Source organism: Lissotriton helveticus, chromosome 10, assembly GCF_964261635.1.
Source record: "Lissotriton helveticus chromosome 10, aLisHel1.1, whole genome shotgun sequence".
Taxonomy (NCBI): domain Eukaryota; kingdom Metazoa; phylum Chordata; class Amphibia; order Caudata; family Salamandridae; genus Lissotriton; species Lissotriton helveticus.
The window spans coordinates 140,940,552-140,964,097 of NC_136071.1; the positions used below are offsets into that span (position 1 = coordinate 140,940,552).

General features: G+C 44.4%; 1 protein-coding gene across 1 annotated transcript in view; it reads right to left on the reverse strand.

The window, feature by feature from the left end:
- Positions 1-23,546, reverse strand: part of INTS1 (integrator complex subunit 1) — a 526,883-nt gene that overhangs the window by 42,944 nt on the left and 460,393 nt on the right. The window contains 4 exon segments of the mRNA XM_078664951.1: positions 7,996-8,066; positions 11,816-11,929; positions 12,444-12,556; positions 21,972-22,099. Of these exon segments, the coding sequence (XP_078521077.1) occupies positions 7,996-8,066; positions 11,816-11,929; positions 12,444-12,556; positions 21,972-22,099 (426 nt within the window).

Consider the following 23,546-nt stretch of genomic DNA (forward strand, 5'->3'; position numbering starts at 1 on the left):
CAGTTGGGAGCTCTCGGACTTGTCCCCAAGTCCCTCTCTGCAGACTGTTTATAGGTGGCCCCCCTTCTTTCTACCGGCGTAGAATGGAAAGTTACCAATCCAACCAAGACCTCTGCACCCGTTTGCCCCAGGGCAGGTAACTAGTAACTGCTGGTGGTACTGTGGACCTTGGCCCCCTACGACCCCAAGTCCAGAAGGAGACCCCAGAAACCGACTGTAAATAACTATGCAACAAATGCCTTTTTTCCCATAGGAAAGTATTGCTGCGTAAAGACGCATTTAAGTGAACATTTTACTTAGCTGTAAAAATCGATATTTAATAAAGTACTTACTTGATAACGCAGTTCATAGCATCAAAATTTACATAAAATTATGACTTATTTTTCTAAATGGTCTCGGATTTATTCTTGAGTGTGTCTCTCATTTATTATTTCTGTGAGTACAACAAATGCTTAATACTACCCCTCAGATAACACTAAATGCTCTCTTTTGTGGTAGTGCGGGTGAGTAGTTTAGGTTCATAATTTTTGACTCTGTGAACCAATCAGGGTTGCCTGGACTCTCTGCACAGAGTACCTCGTTTTGGTACAGTATACAGAGAGCCAGCTTCCTACTTCCACCATTTGAGATTGTGCTGAACCCTAGGCTCTAAAACTGCGCTGAACACTGGGCTCTACAAATATTAGTTCTTCCCATATGACAATTGCCTGGATAGACACTTCTGTAATGGACACGCGCAGTCGAGAGTGCAGCACTATAGCAATGCACAGAGCATTCATCCCTAACAATGTAATGATTGTTCTTTCTGTCAGAGGACGTGATGTCTAATAAAGAGGGAGCAGCCTCTGAAATGCCATCACTCTGTCCTCGTTGGCATAAGCTTTGTCGGTTACTGTGTTTAACATCAGTACCTAAAAAGGTTGCATCTGATCCAATGGATAACATAGTTTGTTCACCTGATTGAGATAGAGGATAGGTTTGAAATTATTTAATATCTTGCTCACTGCTGAAAGTTTACATTTGAAGGTTGCTTATACAGTATTTCATGACTTCAGATCCTGTGTGTACTCTTTGTTCTAGTTTTGTCACATAATCTTAATTGGAGCCATAAGTTGAATATGCTACTTACCAGTATGCATCTGTTCTTGGCATGTAGGGCTGCTGACATTCATATCTATAGCATAGATCGCCGCCTAGTGTTGGGTCCGGATTATTGCACATTGTTGTCCTGGAAGAGTCTTCAAAGTATCACAAGATAGGTGGCTCCTCCCCTGGACTACAGTGCGCATGGGCATCGACTCCATCCCCAGATTGTTTTTAGCCATTGTGGCAAAGATGGAGAGTAATAGTGTAAGCGATGGCCATGCTTAAGATTGAATGCAAGAAAAGTCTGCAGCCGCTACGGGCGCCGGGGAGGAGGGCGGGCGATATGAATGTCAGCAGCCCTACATGCCAAGAACAGATGCATAATGGTAAGTAGCATATTCAGTTCGAGGCATGTGGGCTGCTGAATTCATATCTATAGCATAGAATACATAGCAGTCCCTCCATTAACGGCGGGCGCCCGTGCCAGCTGCAGAAGTCTGAAAAAGTGTTTTAAGAACAGCCTGTCCTACAGCTGCCTGCTGTTTGGAATGCACATCTACAGAGTAATGTTTAGTAAATGTATGTGGTGTAGACCATGTGGCTGCTCTACAAATGTCTTCCAAAGGAATATCACCTAGGAATGCCATGGAGGCCCCCAACTTGCGTGTGGAGTGTGCCCTGGGGGGGACCGTTAAAGTGCGCTTAGCTTTGTGATAGCAAATCTGAATACATTTAACGATCCACCTGGCTATTCCAGCTTTGGAAATGGGGTTGCCTTTCTGCTGGGCTGAGAAGGCAACAAAGAGTTGTTGTGTCTTTCTAAATATTTTGGTGCTGTCAATGTAGCACATAAACGCCCTTTTGACATCAAGCGTGTGGAGCATTCTTTCTGCTACTGTTTCAGGGTTTGGAAAGAATGCGGGCAGTTCGATGGTTTGATTGACATGAAACTGCGACACCACCTTAGGAAGAAACTTGGGGTTAGTGCGCAGCACCACCCTGTTTGAATGAATTTGTATAAATGGCTCCTGTATTGTGAGCGCTTGCAGCTCACTAACACGTCTGAGAGACGTGATGGCAATGAGAAAAGCCACCTTCCATGTTAAGAACTGAATCTCACATGAATGTAGAGGCGCAAACGGGGGACCCATTAATTTGGTGAGGACCACATTGAGGTTCCACACAGGGGCTGGTGGGGTCCTGGGAGGGATGACCCGCTTCAGACCTTCCAGGAATGCTTTAATGGCAGGCACCCTGAAAACAGAGAGATGCTGCCTGTTTTGGAGATAAGCCGCTATGGCGGATAAGTGTATCGGAATGGAAGCATATGCTAGATTGCATTTGTAAAGATGTAACAAATAGCAGATGATATTAGGAATGGATGCATCTAGCGGGTTGATATTGTGTTCTGTACAGTAAATGACAAACCGCTTCCATTTTGCCGCATAGCAAGCTCTGGTAGTGGGCTTTCTTGCCTCCCGGATGATGTCCATGCATTCAGGAGGCAAATCAAGGTAGCCAAACTCTAAGATTTCAGGAGCCAGATCGCCAGATTGAGCTGTTGCGGATCTGGATGCTGAATGTCGCCATGGTTCTGCGTCAAGAGCCTGGGTGTGAGGTGCAGCCTTTGATGCGGTACCACGGAGAGTTCTAGAAACGTGGTGTACCATGGTTGGCGTGCCCACGTTGGAGCAACCAGGATGAGCGTCATCGAGTGTTGCTTTAGCTTTCGTGCCACCAGCGGTATGAGAGGTGCTGGGGAAAAAGCGTACGCAAATCTGCCTGACCAGTTCATCCATATCGCATTGCCCTGCGACTGTGGGTGAGGGAACCTGGCGGCAAAGCTTTGGCATTTTGCGTTTTCCCTTGTGGCAAACAGGTCTATCTCTGGATGACCCCACTGCTGGAAGTACGGGCGGAGTACTGATGGATGTAACTCCCACTCGTGCATCTGGTGGCTGAATCTGCTGAGCAGATCCGCCATCTGATTGTCCTTTCCCGGGAGGTGTTCCGCCATGAGGAAGATGTTCCTCTGAATGGCCCACTTCCACACGCTCTGAGCCAGATGAGACAACTGTGGAGAGTGTGTACCTCCCTGCTTTTGTATGTAGTACATGGCTGTCATGTTGTCCGTCCGGATCAACACGACTTTGTTGCACAGATGTACTTTGAAGGACTTGAGTGCCATGAAGATTGCCATCAGTTCTAGGTAGTTGATGTGCATCTTCTTTTGCTGCGTCGTCCATAGTCCCTGCACCGTGTAGTGGAGCACATGAGCTCCCCATCCCTGGAGAGATGCGTCCGTTGTGAGGATAATCTGTGGCACAGGCTCTTGGAACGGTCGGCCCTTGCAAAGGTTGTGTGGATTCCACCAATGCAGAGAGTTGTATGCCCGACCGGTCACCAACACTAGGTCTTTCAACTGTCCTTGAGCCTGAGTCCACTGATGTGCCAAGCATTCTTGGAGCGGACGCATATGCAACCGTGCGTGCGGGACTATGAAGATGCAGGAGGCCATCATGCCTATCAGCTGCATGAACACCCTCGCCGGGAGTGAGAGTTGCGGTCTGAACCTTTGAATGAGCGACTGGATGTTGTCGACTCTCACTGGGTTTGGCTGAGCGGTGGCTGCCAGAGTATCTATCGTTGCGCCCAAATACTGCTGCACATGGGCTGGCTGCAGGTGCGACTTTGGATAGTTCAGTGAAAACCCCAGACTGTGAAGGAGGTGAATGGTGTGGGACATGTCTGCGGCGCACTGCTGGGCCGATTTTGCTTGAACCAGCCAGTCGTCTAGATAAGGGTAGACATGTATGCTCTGTCTCCTGAGATGCGCCGCTACTGTCGCCAGACATTTTGTGAACACTCTGGGGGCAGTGGTCACTCCGAAAGGGAGGACCTTGAACTGGTAATGCCGGTTGTGGATGGTGAACCTGAGGTATTTCCTGTGGGATGGATGGAGTGGTATGTGAAAATAAGCATCCTTGAGGTCCAAGGTTGCGAGGAAGTCTCCCTGGTTTAACAATGGAAGAACCTGCTGCAGTGTTAACATGTGGAAGTGTTCTGAAAGAATGTACTGGTTCAGAGGGCGTAGGTCTAGAATCGGTCTGAGCGATCCGTCCTTTTTTGGGATTAAGAAGTACAGGGAATAAACCCCTGTGCATTCTTCCTCCAGTGGCACGAGCTCTATTGCGCCTTTTTGCAGCATCACAAGAACCTCTTGCTGCAATAAGTGCAAGTGCTCTGCCGACATAGGACGTTGTTTTGGGGGTATGTTGGGTGGAGTAGATGTTAGCTCCAAACAATAGCCGAACTGGATAAGTTTCCTGACCCACCTGTCTGTGGTGATGGACTTCCAGATCGGCAGGAACTGTTGGAGTCTCCCCCCGACAGGTGGTGGATGGTCGGGGGGCAGTGACAGGGAGTCACTGTTTGGTTGTGGCAGAGGAACGGGAACTGTTGTTGCCTCTGCCTCTACCCTTGGCACGGTTTCCTCTGTATCCACCTCTACCCTGCTTGGTGTACGAGGATTGCGCCCCACTCTTATTGAATGGCGTCTGCTGCGACATGTGTCCTCTGTTAACATCTCGATTGCCTGAGTGAAGAAAAGTGTTCCCTCGAAACTGTTGTGATTGGAGAGCACCCATGGACTTGGCAGTCTAAGTATCTTTTTAGATCTTTTCCAGGGTGGTATCTACCTCTGGACCAAATAACCTATCTGGGTTAACCGGCTGGTTGAGGATAGTAGTCTGTATCTCTGGCTTGAACCCTGAGATGCGGAGCCATGCCTGACGCCTCAGCATCACACTAGTGTTGATTGCCCTTGCTGTTGTGTCCGCAACGTCCAGCGCACACTTTATAGCAGCGTTGGAGATGAGCTTTCCCTCCTGGATAAGCATTTCAGCTCCCTCTTTAAACTGATCTGGAAGGTGTTGCATCAGCTGCTCTAGGGTGTCATAGTGTGCCCTATCGTATCTGGCCAACAGTGCCTGCGTGTTTGAGATGCGCCAGATGTTGGCCGCCTGAGCTGCTACTCTCTTCCCAGATGCCTCCAGCACTTTCGACTCTTTGTCTGGGGGAGGAGCTTCACCCGTGGTTTGCGAGTTCGCCCGTTTGCGGGCATTAGAGACCACTAAAGAGTCCAAAGGCAACTGGCCCTTTATGTAGGTTGGATCGCCAGGTGCCGGTCTGTATTTTTTCTCTATTCTAGGGTTGACAACCCTGGACCTTGTGGGTTCCTTGAAAATGTCCGCAGCATGCTTAAGGACCCCTTTTAGCATTGGAAGAGTTTTGACAGTTTTTTCAGCAGTGGAGAAAGTGTCAAAAAGGAAGTCAACCTCCATAGGGTCAGCATGCATTTCCACATCATGGTTTGTAGCTGCCCTCTCAATCAAGGCATTAAATGCCGCAGAATCTTCAGTGGGAGACGTTTTCACGTTATAAATCTGAGGGTCATGGACTGTGTGCTGAACCCCTTGATCACCTGTGTCCATCCACGAGTCCTGTTGCACATCAGGCTCTGTGTTTGCAGGAAAATTGTACTCCTCATCCTGCTCCCCTCCATCTCCATCAGAATAAGTGGGTGAACGTGTTGCATTCCTCATAGTCTGTGGAAGAATCTGTTCAACCAGGACTGGAGCTTCTGGTGCAGGCTTTTTGCGCTTTAGAGGAATTGTAAATGACTCCAAAGGCTGTGATGTTATCTTCCTCTTGTAAAGCGTGAGCCTCCTGGTGTCGGCATCGATGAAATGCTCCGACCGCTCTTCTAATAAAGGTTGTCGATGACTTAAACTCCCACCCGGGTGATTTGGCTTCGACACTTCCGAGTCCTTGGGCACCGACAGTGGTGCGAAGGCCTTTGGTGCCACCTTAGGCGGTAACGTGTAGAGGATCGGCATCGAAGTCTTCTTCGGTGGGGCAGCAGGCTTCGGCGCGGAAGGTGTGCTCGGTTCCGATGCTGAAGCCTTGTCTTTAATTCGCTTGAGGGAGTCCGAGACCTGCTTCGTAAAAGAAGCGGACGGTTTCGTCGACCCGACTGATGACCTCGGTCCGCCCCCAGGGGAAGACCCGAGCGTTGATGACTTCTGCTTGTCCGTTCGAGGCGCAGGAGCTTCCTTGACCGGTGCGCTTCGATCTTTGTCCTCGGCCGTAGACGTCTCCGCTGACGGCTTCGGATTGGCATCTCTGACTTTTGGCGTCGGGACCCCAGATTGTGGCCCTGCGCCCTTGGCCGACTTCGTCTCGACAGGCTTTTTGCCTTGCGGCTCGACAGACTTGCCTGATGTAGGCTCGACAGCCTTCTTGGACTTCGGCTCGACTGCCTTGCTTGACACCGGCTCGGCGGCCTTTTTCGAGCTTGGCTCCTTGACCACTTTCGGCACCTTTGCCTGGTCGACAGCTTTCTTTGGCTTCGAGGCCTCCGAAGACGACGGCGTTGATGTTGGAGCAGACGTCTTCGGTTTCGATGGCGCCTCGGCCATCTTTGTTTTCGTCCACACCGATGGTTTCAGTTTCGGTTTCGATCTAGATAATGGCGGCTCCGCTGAGGTGTCCGTAGCCGGGCCAGAAGGCGGGGCCGTGGATCCCTCGACCTGAGCCTTTGTAAGTGTACGAACGGGGCATAGCTCTTCCTCCGAGCTATCTTCCATGGCCCCAAATGCTTCGTCGTCGTCCCCTACCTCATCGACGACTTCCTCTAGGTCTTGGCCTTCGACGTCCGCCTCGTAGTCGGACTCGACTACCCCCGATGGAGGTGAAATCTGCAGCTGAAGCACTTGTTCGTCTGCCTCTGCGTCGTCGAAGATGTCCACCGGTGCTGGAGCCGATCGCTGGGCCTCGAGGCGCGCCACGCGCCGCATCTTGATCGTTTTCTTTGATCGAAACCTGGAACAGGCCATACAGTTGGACTCGTCGTGGTCCGGGGACAGGCACTTGTTGCACACTGGATGGACGTCAATGTGTGGGTACTTGGAACCACACACGGGACAGTTCTTGAACGGACTCCGTTCCATGCCGTCGAAGTCTTGCTGCGTCGACTGGGCCTCGATCACCGAAGAGTCACACGACCCCCCGGATATCCGACTCGACGAGTTGGAATATAGTCGGCCACCGAACGCAAACAATACCGACGGTCCGAAGAAGGCCTTTTGGCCTTGAAAAAGTTCTATAACGATTCCGAACAGGAGTTGTCGAAATCACATCCGAACCCAATGGCGGAAAAAAACAATCTGGGGATGGAGTCGATGCCCATGCACACTGTAGTCCAGGGGAGGAGCCACCTATCTCGTGATACTTCGAAGACTCTTCCAGGACAACAATGTGCAATCATCCGGACCCAACACTAGGCGGCGATCTATGCTATAGATATGAATTCAGCAGCCCACATGCCTCGAACATGAAAATATATGAATATGACCCCTGTCCTTGTTTACATAACTTACACACTCACACGTGCTAGGGAATCCCCATGCTGGCCAGCTACGCGATTCACAGAATCACTTTATTTTTTGTTATTAAACGCTTTTCAAACTACGACTGCCATGTGCCCAGATTTTCTTTAACACTTAATATAAATTTGAACAGTAGAGATCTGTGGACTAACCAATTAAAACCCAGAGCTCCCTGTTCATATTGCCCGCACTGTGAACAAAGTTTGAAGAGGCCTCCTGAGAACAGAGATCTATGCAGTCAAAAAAAAAAGCTAGAAATGCCCACACCACCTGTTTTAGATTTTACCTGGACGTATATAAAGCATTTAAAAGAGGTGAAGGCTAAGATTGGCAGTGTGACCAATTAATTATCTTGGAAGTCACTCTTTGGGGTGTAGTTTCTGCTCTTTTCGTCAAGTCCAGCACCCATCCAGGAAGCAGCAGTAAACCCATGACTGGTTCAAGAATGTTGCATACTCACAGCAAAGAAGGTGAGAATCTCGGGTCTACGTTTAGACATTTCATCAATATCACCCAGAATCTGTAAGATATCTGAGAAAGAAACAAGGAAGACACTGAATCATTTAAGCAGGTGAGGTCACAATTGTTAAAGAATATAGATGTTCAAAATGAAAACCCCTCAGAATCCAAACCTTAATTCTACCCAGCCCCACTCAAACCATTGTCTTCAAACATATACTCAACACCTTAGAGGCCGGAAAGACAGGGAAACAAGTTCCATTGTGAATAAAAGAGGTAAAGGGACCCATAGTCAACCAGTTCAATCCTCCGGTGGAGGGTCATCCCACAGGTACGCCGTGATATCTGCTACTACTCTGTGTGTTTTTCTGGTCTATGCTCGTTGGCTCAGCATCCAATTGACCTCTCCTCAGTCTAATCTCTACATGCCACTGCTGTCAGTCCACTCTATCAATTACCTTTTGCCTTCAACACTGCACTCACTACTGGCCCCTTTAATCAGCTTCCCTTCTGTTTTAAAATAGGACTTACTTTAACTTTAGTAGGCCCAGTCCAACAACAACCATAACACACACAGAAGAGAACGGACATAATGGAAACACCTAACAGCAGTATAAACAGTATCAAAGATATTTACAAAAGTTTAATTATTTTAAAGTGTAAGATAATGTTTTTCCGATCCGCCTTAAAGCCACCAAATTTAAAATGAGCTCACTGTAATCGCACCAACTGTATTCATAACATTGGTCTCACAAAAGTCAAACTCTTTCCTCATGCTTGGTACCTGAATATGTAAGTGTATCACCCATAATGAGAGTTGTGGGTGTGTGAGAAGGTTGAGGGAGAAAGAGGGGTGTGTCCCTCTAAATCCACACAGCTTGCAGAGGCAGTGGATAAGACTTTTATCCCCCACTATGTCAAACCAGCCTAGGAGAAAACTCTTGAGGAGGCAGCTTTTCAATTTCAGTAAAGCAGCAAAACCAATTGGGTCCATTATCAGCCTCTTCCAATCCGAGACAAACCTCAGCAGTTATTGTGTCTAGTGCTTCTTTTGCGAATGAAATATGTCTTTCTCAGGCTGTAGATGTCTGAGCTGCCAGTGTGAGCAGTAGTCTTCAGCTTGTACTCTCCACCAACTACACATAGTACGTGCATGCGAAAATTTGAGAGGCATCATTCTGTACTGATGAACAAAACAAACTGTCTCCAAGTATCAGACTAATTCACAGAACTTAGGGTTTGCATTCATTTCTACCGTTTCTTTGGTGTATCAGCTACGTTAATGTCAAATACCTTCTCTTCATTGAAAGCAATATCATGCAGTTCACTGATTAGATTGGAAGAAAAATCCACTGCCTGCCCTCTTGCACTTTCGGTTGTCAGAGATCACTGTATGCAATCCATATTATCTAACTATTGTTGAATGATGATATATTTAGATGTGTCACATGCACCCTAAACAACAGAAAAGGTAAACTGAGGGGAACTAGAGTAGCAGCACCATTCATGAAGTAAGGCATTTTCACCTCTTGTTGGTGACGTACAATACAAGATACTCTGGGACATAAGGAGACACTCTGCTCTTTTTAACTAATGAATAGCTCTATTGCTCTCCTTCTAAAATCCCATAGATTGCCAACGGGCTGTCTTAAATACGCTCTTGGGTTTATCAACTTGGTTCTTATGCTTGTGTCTGGTTCTTAGGAACAAGGCTTTAAGCTAAATGAAGGGAAAATGGATGAAGCCCCTAACCCAAACCAATGACACAAGGGCCCCCTTCCAAACTGTTGCCAATTTGTCGGAAATATTGAAAATCTTGCCCTCAAGGTGGGCCAAGGAAAGGAACTAAAAGCTTCACTTATGAGTTGGTTCTTGAAGTCTTGAGTGATAGATGAAGAAATAAGCATGTGCAAGTTCTTAACAGTCTCTTTCTAAATAAAATGTAGAACAATGCAATTTTCCTGTAGCTTTCGTGGAAAATAACAGTGGTATTAATCCATAAACGCACCGGTCTTGTATTATGTGCACATTTATACTGTGGTGAGCGGAAAAAGGCCCTCGTCACCGACGGGCAAGATCACCAGGCTCTCCTGAGCCCTTTAAGCCTGCTAAGACACACATGTATCTAATTCAACTTTACGAGTTGCATCCCAAAATAACACAATGCTGGAAATCTTCCCAACTCTAATATATCCAGCTCCCCAAATCTAGACAAGGATATACCTAATGTATAAATGCGCGAAGTTAACAGCTGATGGATTACCATGAAGGACACAATGATCTAAAAAGCTGGAGATGCCCCTTAACTTAACTCACTGCCAGACTCTACGCATAGATACAGTAATTTCTCATTTGATCCCACCAACCGCTCACACGACATCGTTTGTGCAGCTCTGCAATTAGACTCGCTCAACATTCACGGAGACAGCGCTTTCTAGGAGGATATGAAATCATTGCTCGTTACCAAATGAACTACCGAATAATGAGATGGCATTAACCCAGGTTACACTCTATATGTATCTATTCTTAACCTATAATGGAAGGATTTAAATTTTAGCAATTGCAGAGCCTTTTTTTCTATTCACAGTTGCTCTCTTCTTCCGCTTTGATTTTTGAGTCATCAAATTCTTAAAATGTGAAATGCGATAATGGTCTGTATGGTGATGTGTCAAGGTCTACAATTTAAGTACTGTTTTAATCTCCAAATCTTTAATTCTTTAATTTCCTGGTGTATTTAGGTTGCAAACGTCTGTGCTTTGTGATTGAGATCTACGTGATGGTATGATAGATCTCCTAATATTTAGGTATATACTTAAACTGTGCTAAATCTGCTTGTTGAATTCTTGATGAAATTATGTTAGATTTTATATGCAATTGTGTAAGTTTTTATGCTATTTTTTATGTCAAAAACACAAATCAATCAGTCAATGAACCAAAGTGCTCCGCAGTTGTTAGAAGAGGACATGTTCATCACTACAAGAAACACTTAAAATTAATAAAATATCCTTTCAAATCAGTATACTGGCTGTTTTCTTCAGAGGAAGAAGAGGCAAATGTCTGAAAACAGAAGTTTCAAAACTTCAAAGCCTGGGTTTAAAAGCAGGCTTGCCCTGCATGGATGGACAAAGCATTTTGGGATGGCTTTCACCGACATAACTGGGATTGAAAAGGAACTCTTAGTTAACAGTGACATCAAAAACACAGTCACCCCTCCTCTCTTTCAAATTAACTGTTGTTGTGCGAGCTGCTTACTCTTTGTTATTTTACTTGTTCACTGTATCAAACAGCCATAAGTAAGGCCTACGTCAACAGAAGTTCAAGTATTAGTAACACAGGTAATTATTACAGGTCGTAAGCACTGGGTAAAGTCAGTTTCAAGGCTTATGTTGCAAAGGGGGATACTAGATGAGGTTCACCAGCCTGACTTTAGTACAAGCTATTCATTTTACACACATAGCGACAGGAGATTTCTAAGGTCAGTCGTACACAGAAGAAGTGACCTCTGCCTAAGGAGGTTGAGAGGCTAAATAAATGTTTGACAACTGTTAAAAAAGCCACTATCTAAAGTAAAGTATTTGCTACACTGCATGCGCTTCCGAAAAAGATACAATGATGGAGAATGTGTGCTATTCATATATTTCCTATAAGTAGTGGACGATACATTATTGCTTTCCTACTTATAAATGTTAACGCATTCATACGGTCAATCTTACTCTGGACAATAACACCACAGAACTGTGATGAAGAAATAAAAAACACTACAGCTTGTCTCCAGCAATCAGCTTTCTCATAGTGCAGTGCATTCTATGGTAACCCATTACCTTCTAGAGTCTGGCTTCTGGAGATCCTCTTTAGATAGGGAGCCATTTCAGCTGCTGTTAGAGGAGTGAACACAGACATACTAACTAGAGGCAGATTCCCTGGAGTAGCCTCATCTGTAAAGCAAAAGAAAATGGAAAATCAGATACAAACATACTTTCTGAAAAAACCCAGCAAGCAGATGAGTATGTAGACAAAAGATTCTATGTGAGGACTTAGTTTCACTGAGACACTTTTTTACTTTCTACATCAAACTCAGACCCAACGTAAAAAGGTAAAAGCATTTTAATATATTTAGGTTGTTATAAGATGGTTAGGTTGAAACGGAAATGTAGAAAGAGGAAATCCAACCCCCCTTGATTAAATTGCAATCATCTGAAGATAAAGACAATTTGTATTCAGGGATAAAATAATGAAACTGCAAGATTGTTGCTCAACTGCCTACAATAGTGTCTTGCTTGAAGTTTTACATTACTTGCCAGTGAAAAACTTTGCAAATCTCACAAACTGTTTGTATTATAGATATGATGTGGCTATATACCAGTGTTTACAATGCCAAATAATTAGCCTTTGTAGTCGGCTGGAACACAATCACCGGCTTATGAAGTGGTTAACAACCTATAGGCTCACCTTCTTTCTCTTCTTCTGATGTCCTTTCCAAACTGCCAGTCTTACTAGGTAAGCTCAAACCAGCCAATAAGGATTTCAGCATTACCAGATCACTGTTCTCTGAAGATAGACCACTGAAAAAAGAAAAGGAACACAAGAAGATATATTAGCTACTACCCGCTCATCAGAGGACATGCGTATGAAAGTTCGGAAAATGGAACCGTTGTCTAGGCATGAGGAGTAGGATTGGTGTAAAAGAGAGGTTTACAGCACAATTGACTAAGTTTATGATCACAATGATTGAGATACTTTTAGCATCCTGAAGAATGTCAAAATAGCAACACTCATGGTAGAAATATTTCCAGCACCTCTCTACTGCTTAACTTGTCGGGGGAATGAGCTCCATGACATAAATGTCAGATATGGAGAACTTTCAAGCTAGGGTTGTTCATCTTTCTTGTGAAGCACCACTCAGTGTGGAGATTCTAGTTAATAGATGTGCTAAAAACACGCCATTTCATGGCAAACACTTCAATATTTACAAATGAACCCACTTGGTTTACCTCAAGTACTCTTAGCTCACCCCTCACGTTTTCATAATATACATTTAATATTACACTCATGTTTATCCAGAAGGATTAAATATGTAGATTTGAGAGTGCACGTGGAGGGCGAGCAGGTCATATAAAAATGAGTTCAGATGCTTGTCTAAAACCACCAGAATTATTACTTGTAAACAATGCTTTATTATCAGCAATTATTCTTAAAATGCTTAGACAGTAGGTTAGAGCATTTTCTTAGTTATGTTTCTATCCAGACAGTTCAGACATTCCAATACAACCATGCAATTCCCGTCTGACAGCTGGTAGTGCCTATAGGAACTAGAAAGTGGATTGGTTTTATTGTCAAAATAAAGTTAAGAAGCATTCAGATCTGATAAGTCATTTTAATTTGGGCATCTGATTCTACTTTTCAGTCCATGGCATTAGGTGACAGGAAAAAGGTGACATTAACATAGGGTCTGTGGTGGCAATTATCATCTCGGTGAATGAGCAAACTACAATATGAAGTGGTGGCTGTTCTAAAATTGTTCTGCAGATCGGATATGACAAACTGACCACCCCTACAGACTTCATAATCAAGACTGCAATGTCTTGTGGAAGATGTGGGCTGGACACAGTACCTTCACAAGCCCATGCCCTCACAGCCCTGCACATGTCCACAATAGGGACGACCTGGACAGACCTGACATGGCAACTTTCAATCTCGTGGAAGAGCCCTGATGCCCTGTGAAGGCTCCTTTTTGGGAGCAGCACAGGAAATCATCACAAACAGTACATTATATCTGAATAAAATTCTCATTTGAGTGCCTCTGCCCTTCTTGGCACCCACATAGCTAAGTTTTTCAGAGCCCTGTCTGCATTGAAGCTCATCACACTGCGAAAAACCAAACGCTATTGGCTGTTTTGTGTATCATTCCACCTGCCAGGGAATGCGTACATTCAATTATTTATCCCACAGATGCAGCGTAGACAGAAAACAGTCATTTTTTTTCCTCTGGATCTCTAAGTTTTGTTGTGTTTGTTCTTTCTGATATTGCTTTATCCGGTTTTCTATTCTGCTAGCGCCAGGACGCCCCTTTGCTGAGGCATCTGTGCGCTCAATAAATTTGGATAACATAACATAACATAACATAACTTGTGCACTACTAAGGCTTTTTTTTAATATATATATTTTTTTATTTATTCATCATTTTCAATAGCGCATAGTACATACATCACTTAAGTATTCAGTGCAATGACATTGCGCAAAGTGTAACAAATCCCAACATAACCCCTTCCTGTTGGAAAATACATTAATGATCAGGCACATCATCGTGATCTAAAACAACACACATATCTGCATACCCCCCTTCTCGTCTACTTACATTGTCCAGTGATATGAAGGCTCAAATTGACACCTAGCAGCATACTACTCCTCACCTTGTTCACTCTGAGACACTTAATATTCCCATAAGGGAGCCCAAATGTCTTTAGGTCGTGAGGCCGCCGGTAGTTCCTCAGCGTATAGTTCTAGCTGCTCACGACAATATGTCATGCCTTTTATCCACTTAGCAGTGCTCGGGCGTTGTAGACTATCCCACGTGAACAGAATCCTCCGCTTTGACAACATCAACGCTACTTGTACAAAACAACCCACTGTAGCTTTCAATCCAGGCACGTACCCCAGCAAACACTCAAGTGGTGTGCAGTCAATCATCCAGCCAGTCATTGTATATATAAGAGAGACTGCCTCCTCCCAATATTGGTGCACCAGCCTGCACTGCCATGCAAGGTGAAGGAAGTCAGCCCCACCCTGCCCACAGCGTTTGCAGCAGTCCGAATCTCTGAGCCCCATCTTGTGTAGCTTGAATCTTGTGTGGTATACCTGGTGCAGGAACTTCACATGAATAATGCGTAGGTTACTATTGGACGTCAGTCTCCCTGTCAACATGCATATCTGGACCTATATTTCCTCCGTAATCGGCGGATCTAGTACAGTGTTCCAGCATTCCAAACTTTTGTCCCCCTGGTGCACCATATCCTCCTGCACCACCCTATACAGCCTAGTCAGCATTTTCTTTCTCGATTCAGCTACTATGACCAACTGTAGCGCCTTCAACGCTATCGGCTCATCTGGGAAGCTAGTGTAATGATCTCGTACAGCCCTACGAAGTCTGTAACAAGTGTACTGAAAAAGTGGTGTGGGATTTCGTATGTAGTCCAGGTCTGTACCCGTGATATATTTCCCGTCTATATGCAAGTCACTCATGTGTGTGAGACCCGCCTCCCTGAGGGCTGTATTCGGGCCTTGCGCCCCGGCCAATGAAAAAGCAGCGTGCCCTTCAATAGGCAGTGCAGGAGCATAGAGGGGCAGCTTATGAGCTCGCCTCCCAATCTCTTGCCAAGCGGAGATGGTGGTGTCTATCGTGTTTATCTCCGACTTGGGCATCTGTCTATTGGTGTGGGTGATAATACTTTTCAGTTGTACAGGATACGCGTCCCCCTCCTCCACAGCCACATGCGGGATGAAATTGTTAGGTTTAAACCAGAAGTACGCATACTGAGCCTGCCCGCATAAGTAGTACACATAAAAATCCGGAGCATTAAATCCTCCCTTCTCAAATGGCAGTGTGAGTGTGGACCAGCTTATCCTCGGCGGCTTTGTCCACCACACCAATCGCAACAGTTGGGTCTGCACTGTTTTAAAAAAATGCTTTGTCAGAGGGACAGGGATATTACAAAACAAATATATAAACTGTACTAGCTCAGTATATGCATGTCCGTAGTTTTCTCTGATCACGACTTCAGGGTCTCGGTGTATCCATACACCTAAATATTTGACTGGGTCTTCCGCCCACACCAATGGATACTCCACCTGAGGCGACACTATGACAGGCGTGAGGGGAATGAGAACAGATTTCTCCCAATTTATTTGCGAACCAGAAAAGAAGCCAAACTTAATGTTTTCTCGGACAACCGGGGATAAATAGGTCTGCGGTTCACGTACATATAGGACCATATCGTCCGCGTAGAGGGAAATTCCAACTGGCCGATTATTAAAATTCAACGCAGCCGCCCTGTGAGACTGCTGGATTTTGCAAGCCAATGGTTCTAAAACAATAGCAAAAAGAAAGGGGGACAGCCCTGTCTAGTACCACGCTCAATGCCAAATGGTTCTGATGTGAGCCCGCCTATTCTGACTCTCGTGGAAGCGTCAGTGTAAAGGACTTGAATCCAGCGAACCAAAACAGGGAGGAAACCCATCCTATGAAGGATGTGTACCATATATTTCCACTCTATAGAATCAAACGCCTTGGCTGCGTCCAAAAGAACAGCCACGGCTGGCAGCTCCGGATTGAGCACGTGGAACATGGCAAATATCGTACGCAGATTCAGGGAGGTAGAGCGGTCTGGAATGAATCCGGATTGATCCGGTAATACGAGAAGTGGCATCAAAGGTTGTAGTTTAGTGGCTAATACCTTCGCCAAAATCTTTGCGTCGAGATTGATCAGGGAGAGCGGGCGATAGGACTCGCACCACGTTGAGGGCTTATCCTTTTTTAACAAGGTGATAATCAGGGCTTGCCTGAAGGATGGTGGAAGATAACCCAGGTCGTGGGCCTCTGCATACATTTAAATGTTCAAAAAATGCTGGGATGCACACCATTCTCTTCTGTAATCGTCCGATTTTATCCTCAGATCATCAAAGAGTGCGTGCTCACTAGTATCGTGCCTTGCCCCTTGGCGCACAAGTAATGAACCATAGAATAAGGGGCGACGTTACGCCCCAAAACCAGAGGCACAGCTGAATTCGAAAATATACAACATTTAGAAGTTTGTCCATTATTTCCCAAGTAATCAATGCTTTGTTCATCTTTATATGTTCAACCATCTTCAATGCACACGTGGGGAATCATGCAATTTTCCAAGTTTCATATGTTTCTGATGTGACCATCCGGACCTCTATCAAAAACATGACTGATGCATAATTCGTACAAGGCATATTCTTTATTCATACCCAATGTATTTTGTACTGCGTAAGTCCTTCCTCAGGGGTAACTACAAATGAAATATTACACCATTACTGCTTACTTATACATATTCAGTAATACATATTGATGATTTGAAAAACTGTTTAAGAAAACAACGTATTATTGGTACTATTTTCCTTTGCCGTGCAAATTAATAAGTTTGTCATCCTCCAAAATATCAAACAAAACCCAATTCCATAACACTATTGTCTCGTGTAACTTTATGAATGCCTTACTTCTCACCCATGGTCAACCTGCTGTCATTTAAACTCACCGCGCCCAAAGCGTTCCTCCAAACCTCGTATCCTCTTTCTCCCCACATTCATCCTGCTCACGCTTAAACGCCCTACCTCACTCCTTTCATAATTTCCAACTTACCCAACTCATCCCCCAGTCGCTCATTATACATACGAATCATACTAATCACTGCAATCACACCCCCACCTATCGCACATCATCAGTCAGCCTCCTATTTTTACACTCCCATAAAATTTGTATGTAACAAATACCACTCTCAATCCATTATGCCCTTCACTTAACCCCACATTCTTGCCACCCCATTTATTGTACCATTCCATGCTTACATTCATTCAAAATTCCCAAAATCACCACGTTATCTCAACAACCAAACGTACCTGCCAGGACGATTTAACAGCTCCGTGCTTTCATCTCGTAAAAAAGAGAGTGTTACTTCCCCCATTGCGCCACTTGGTTTTAAACCAAACGCGCGCATCAGAGTCCCTACCCGTGCATTCATTTCCTAATTGGTCACCTGATTTGCCCGGAGCCTTCTTATTGGGCAATGAGAGAATGGCCTCTTTAACATCTTCCTCATCTATGGGGAGACTGAGATACTTTCTATGTACGTCAGACAACCAAGCGCAGGCCATATCAGCTAAATATTCGTTCATTGCAGCCTCAGGCATACCTCCCCGGGACGTATATATAGCCTCATAGAAAGAACGAAATTACTCTACAATACTACTTTGGGAGTAATGGTCATCGCCGGCGTCATCAACTATATGATCAATAGGGGGGTTATCTGTTCTGTCCCGTAGTCTGCTAGCCAAAACCCTGCCCGGCCTGCCACCCTCGCCATACGCTCTAGCTACATAACGTTTAGATAGATATTTTACTTCTGTAGCCGCTAACGAGTTATACTCCTCAACATGTTCGTAAATACGTAACAACGTTTCGGAGGAAGGGGTAGTGGTGTATTGGGATTGTAAAGCCCTTAGTTGTTCTTCCACCCGTGGCAATTGTCAGGTCGCGTAAAATTCCTGCCGAGGTACTTATGCACATCCCACTGATCGTCACCTTAAAGGCTTCCCATAGAGTGGCGTGGCTGTCGACTGAGCCCGTATTCAATTCAAAGTACTGTATGATAGCATTCCTAATTGTCTCAGCATAAACTGGGTCCAGCAGTGTGTCAGCACGAAAGCGCCAGGTGAAGAGTCGGTGTGAGTTGGGGGGTACCGCTACTGTAAGAACAACGGGATTATGATCTGATAGGGTTCTCGGCAATGTGTGGACCCTCTCACCCATCCGTTAGCCTACCCATTAAGTATCCAGTAATCCAGGCGAGACCAGCTATTAAAGGCGGGAGTGATATGCGTACCTTCTAGAACTCCTTCGTTGCGCAGCCGCCAGGCATCCATCAGGCCCATCTATTCCAAGAAATCTCGTATGCACTGCGCAACTTTAACCGTACGTGCTCCAGTAGGGTTGGATTTATCTACTTGTGGATTAAGGTGTGTGTTGAGATCCCCCCCACATAGAAGCGCAGCCTCCAGCCAGGTATGCAATACAGTAAACAGCTGCAAGAAAGATGCCGTATCATTTACCACGGGCCCGTAAATGTTTACAATGGTCACCAAAACCATCCCCAGGTTCCCATGCACCATAGCCCAATGCACTACTAAGGCTTTACCGTGGTTTTGTTTTTTCACCTCTAGTTTAGACTCAAAATGCAAGTCATGGCTATTGGATTTTTGCTAATGCTTTGTATTCTGTGTAGTGAATTAATCAAGACACGCAACAAGCTCATTAATCAGCAGGTCCTTTCACCCGATGCACTGCAGACCCTGCAAACGAAAGTTGTTCTAACTAAAGATAATTTTCTCATATGTCTTTGAAAGGTAAAAAGTAAACGATAGTTTCAGTGCAAATATACATCTTTTCACACAGAAAACTGTGCACAATGTCGAACACAGGGAGCTGTCACCCTAGCCAGGCAGTGACAGAATGTGAGACGACTTCAAGGGAATAGAAAAATGCACAAAAATGCACAAGCGCTGCTAAATTGAAACATATATTTAAGGAAAGGGATAATGGATTACCTGGCAGACAACAAGAAAAACACAACAAAGCAGGCAAATCTACTAAAGATGTATGCTGGAGAACTGTTCTCAGAGAAAAGCTTCACCTTGATGTGTAAGTCCGTTTTGGCCATTCGTGCAAAACGTTAGCACTGATCCGGTGGTGGTGGTGGTGGTGGTGGGGGGGGTGGGGCGGGGGGGGGGGTGAGGGGGGGTGTTATCAGAATACTTAGACTCCCTCTTCTTCACTTTGGCTTTGTGGGAGTGAAGACCTAGCCTTCATTGCTTGCAGATGCAAAAACAAATATGCGAAATGCCACACAAATCATGCAAAAATGTCTCTGTTGAACTCCCATTTGTGGTCCTCTGAAACGGTGCTTCATTTGTGGGTAGTTACAAGAGAAAAAAAGCAAAAAAGTGAGAAGGAAAAAGGAAGAAAGAAAATAGAGATATTGGGGGAAAAGCAAGAATGTAAAAGAGCCTCAAGCCAGACAGGAGGGCTTTATGTGGGCGGGTCCATCAGTTCCTAGACCAGGTAGTAATTAAAAAACAGACATTTGAACAGGTCCCCATCTGGCCCTCTATTCATGTTCTTGACTATACTGGCAAGTAACAATGATCGATTTCTGACCAATTAATGTAAAAGGCGTTTAGGTAATCCTGGTCAGCAATTTAGATTCTGTTTATATACATGCCAACATTTCGAAGGAGGGAGAAAGTGAAAAGAATGTGTGTAAATACATTTTCCCTACTCACAAAGATTAAAACAGAATCACTTTTAGGCGGGAGAGACCGACCGCTAAAAGAAAGCCATGTTCGGCTTTAGGAATGGAGTCTTCCGCAGGAATCTGGTCTGCTGGCATGTTTGGGCTAATATTTCACATTTTACTTAATCTTGCATTCCCTGCGACTGTTTGTTTATTTATTTCCAGGATGTTGCGTTTCTGAATTTGTTTCGTATAGCATATTACTCTTGTAAAGTGCATACTTTGAACTAAGTTGCCTCGAAGTGATTTTGCGTTAAACAGCCACGATTTTGAGCTCTGGAGCCGAGGTTGAAAGCAGTCCGAGTTTCTCACAATCCCAGTCAGTGGGCCCAAAAAGGTGTTCAGAATCACATTGTAATCCAATCCTTGCCCTTTCAGTGCACAGAGCAGTGGTCACATATTCCAGTTGCAACTGTGATTCAGGGCAAATGTGCGTGAAGTAGGTATACAGTTGTCAAAATATTGACAAGGCGAAAGTAATACATACAAAATATAGTGCTTACAGGTGGGTGGATATATTGTGTGCATTTGGAGGTTGGTGAAGTGGAGATGCAAGGACGTGTATTCAGGAGAAAGTGAAAAGGGGATGCTGAAGAGGAAAGAAATGAGGTATAATATGTGCAGATGGACGAGATGTGGAGAGAAAAAGAGCGACCATGTTTAAAATGAATGTAACATGCTCCACAAGCCTCAGTAATGTTTAATTTACAGCATCACAATTTCAGAATTTAAACATTTTCAATATCAATTATGTACAACAAAATAATTGGTTACTCATGTACCTTAAACAGCTAACAACCACTAACAAACCCAATAGTCCTGTTTGGTTTTAGGTGTATGTCAGTTGTGTTATATATCTGGAGGTAAGAACAAAGCTTAGAGCGAAGCCAAAATATTGGCCCGGTGGCGTACTATGGGAAGCGCAGAAATTTAGTTTAGATGTTTAAGTCACATCAGTTACATAGGCCGCGCCCAACTTTTTGCATTCCACTTAAAGCCCTGAGAGCTATTAAGTGTAGGATGGTGGAATAAAGCGGGATGAGATGGAATCAAGATTATAGAACCCTGGTATTCAACAACCATAACATTTGGCAATGCAATGATTTACAAATTAAGCATTGCTCCATCCAAGATGTGCCACTCAACTAGCTTTCCCAATCAGACCAGGTGAGTGCTCCACCGCTGACTTCACAAAACACTTTAAAGATTCATTCCATACCACCTGAGCCGTCCTTGCAAGAACTTCCCACAATGAAAAATCTGAGTGCTGGAACTGGTTGACTTGTAAGCCCATGATTGAAAACTCTCAAATGCATGCCCCACTGAGGCAAACGCACAACTTCCAAATTCTCATTTTCACCGAACAGCAATTATTCCATCTAATTCTCAAGGTGCCGTGACCGTCCACACAATAGAGTTTGAAGTCTACGTTTGTGTCCAAGGCAAAACATGCCTTCTGTGGGGTGTCTTTAAGTCTTCTGCCACAAGTAGGATAGCATTGCTTCGAGGTCTGAGGCTGGTATCAAGTGCTTGAACCTCCCTCGTAGGCACGTAGAGTTATTGAGTCAACTTTAGATACATGCTAAGAAAGATAAGATCATAAGCAAAAGAGAAATATAAAAAAAATAGTGCTATTCACCAGCTGCTAAAGGTTTCAAAAAGTGCCTCTTTTGTCAGACAGTGGGAATTTAACAGATGTATCATGGAACTTGAGATTAACAGCTACATTTATATGCCTGGGATGTAAAGGTGACATGTCTTGGATCTATCAAGAACCACAAATGAAACTACAATCTACCTGCACACTTACCCGGGTGCAAGCATAAATAAATGGCAATCAGTTATCACAAGCACAAGAAGTAAAAACTCAGGTGCGATGAAAGCCACTTACTGCAGAGGGTCCGAGTGCTTTTGCAGGAAAGCTACAGCTGCTTGTGCATCGCATGTGATGTATTTGTGAATAAACTGCACAAACTTGTTGATGAAAAATGTCAGGAAACGGGATGACTTTTTGTGCGACTAAGAGCAGAAAACAGAAGTAGTGCATTACAATATTGTCAGACATTGGTGATCCCCATCACAGAAAAGTATGAGATGCAAACATGCTGCTCACCACTTTTACACTATATATCATTGAATTTAATTCAAGTAATAAATACACCAACCACAAAACATATGATGCATCTCAGTGCTGTCACACTCAACAACATCTATGAGGTCTAAAAATGCACTTAGTATATACTCAAATTATGTACAACAGTTAACATTAATTTATAACAATAAATGGGAGCACAGCTAAATGTGTCATTAAATGCGCTCACCAGTGCTTGTACGGGTAATGCTGGCAAGTGTCAAGCCTTATTTCAACACCATAGTTCCAAACTTCACTTTGGTATGGGGAAACAAGCAATGAATGTTGAACTTGGTCATCATGGGACAGTATCATGAACATGTTCTACATCAGTCTGCAGACTCACCACAGGTTCATGCACCTGTTTTTTGTTAAAATTGAACTGTCTCAATCACATACTGGGAAACACAGAGAAATGTCTGCCTCTTCATGTGTTTGAGCTGCACCGTGTGCAGATCACATTCTAATTCGTAGATTTTCAAGATTAATGTAAATGATGTAGGCACGAAAGCCAGGAAATGGATGCCTTCTAAGTTCATGCATGTTCTTGAAATTACCCCTAATCTTTCTGCAAGACGCTGTGTTGTTCCTTTGTTATGCTTTTCAGACAAGGTACTTTTTGGAAGACATGTATTATTTCAGGTATTTTTGTATACAGTGATCTTTGTTGCCAGCTGAGCACTAAGAAACCAAAGCTCCAACCTGATCTCAGTTAAGGATGACATCATGGTGATGCCCTTCACTAAGATCCTTCTCAGAGTTCATTTGCGAACTTGCTAGCCAATACACATCAACGTGCAATGAACAGTGAGCCTAAGCCCTATGACCTGATCCAAAAGTCATAACGATATAAATATCTATATAAATAAAAAAGTTCTTCACCGATTGCTTTGAAATTTTGACAACGTTGGATTCGAATACGCGCGTGTTTTTATATACCCAACGTTGGATTCGAATACACACGTGTCGAATACGCGCGTTTTTTTAATCGAAAGCCCGAACAGACACATAAAATGTAAATGTTCATTTGTTCAAAATCTTAAATCTCCGAAAGTTCTTCACCGATTGCTTTGAAATTTTGACACAACGTTGGATTCGATTAAGCGCGTGTTTATATATACACAACGTTGGATTTGAATACGCGCGTGTCCAATACGAAAGGCCGAACAGACCCTATCGAGTTGGTTGCTGCGCAACAACTACAAGGGACGCATAGAGATAATAGTCTACATATATTAGGATGGACAGTTGGTGTCACTATGGCAGACCGGGAAGTGGGTGGAGGGAGGGGGGACGATATGGTTCACTTTGCAACATTAGCGCGCGTTTATATAT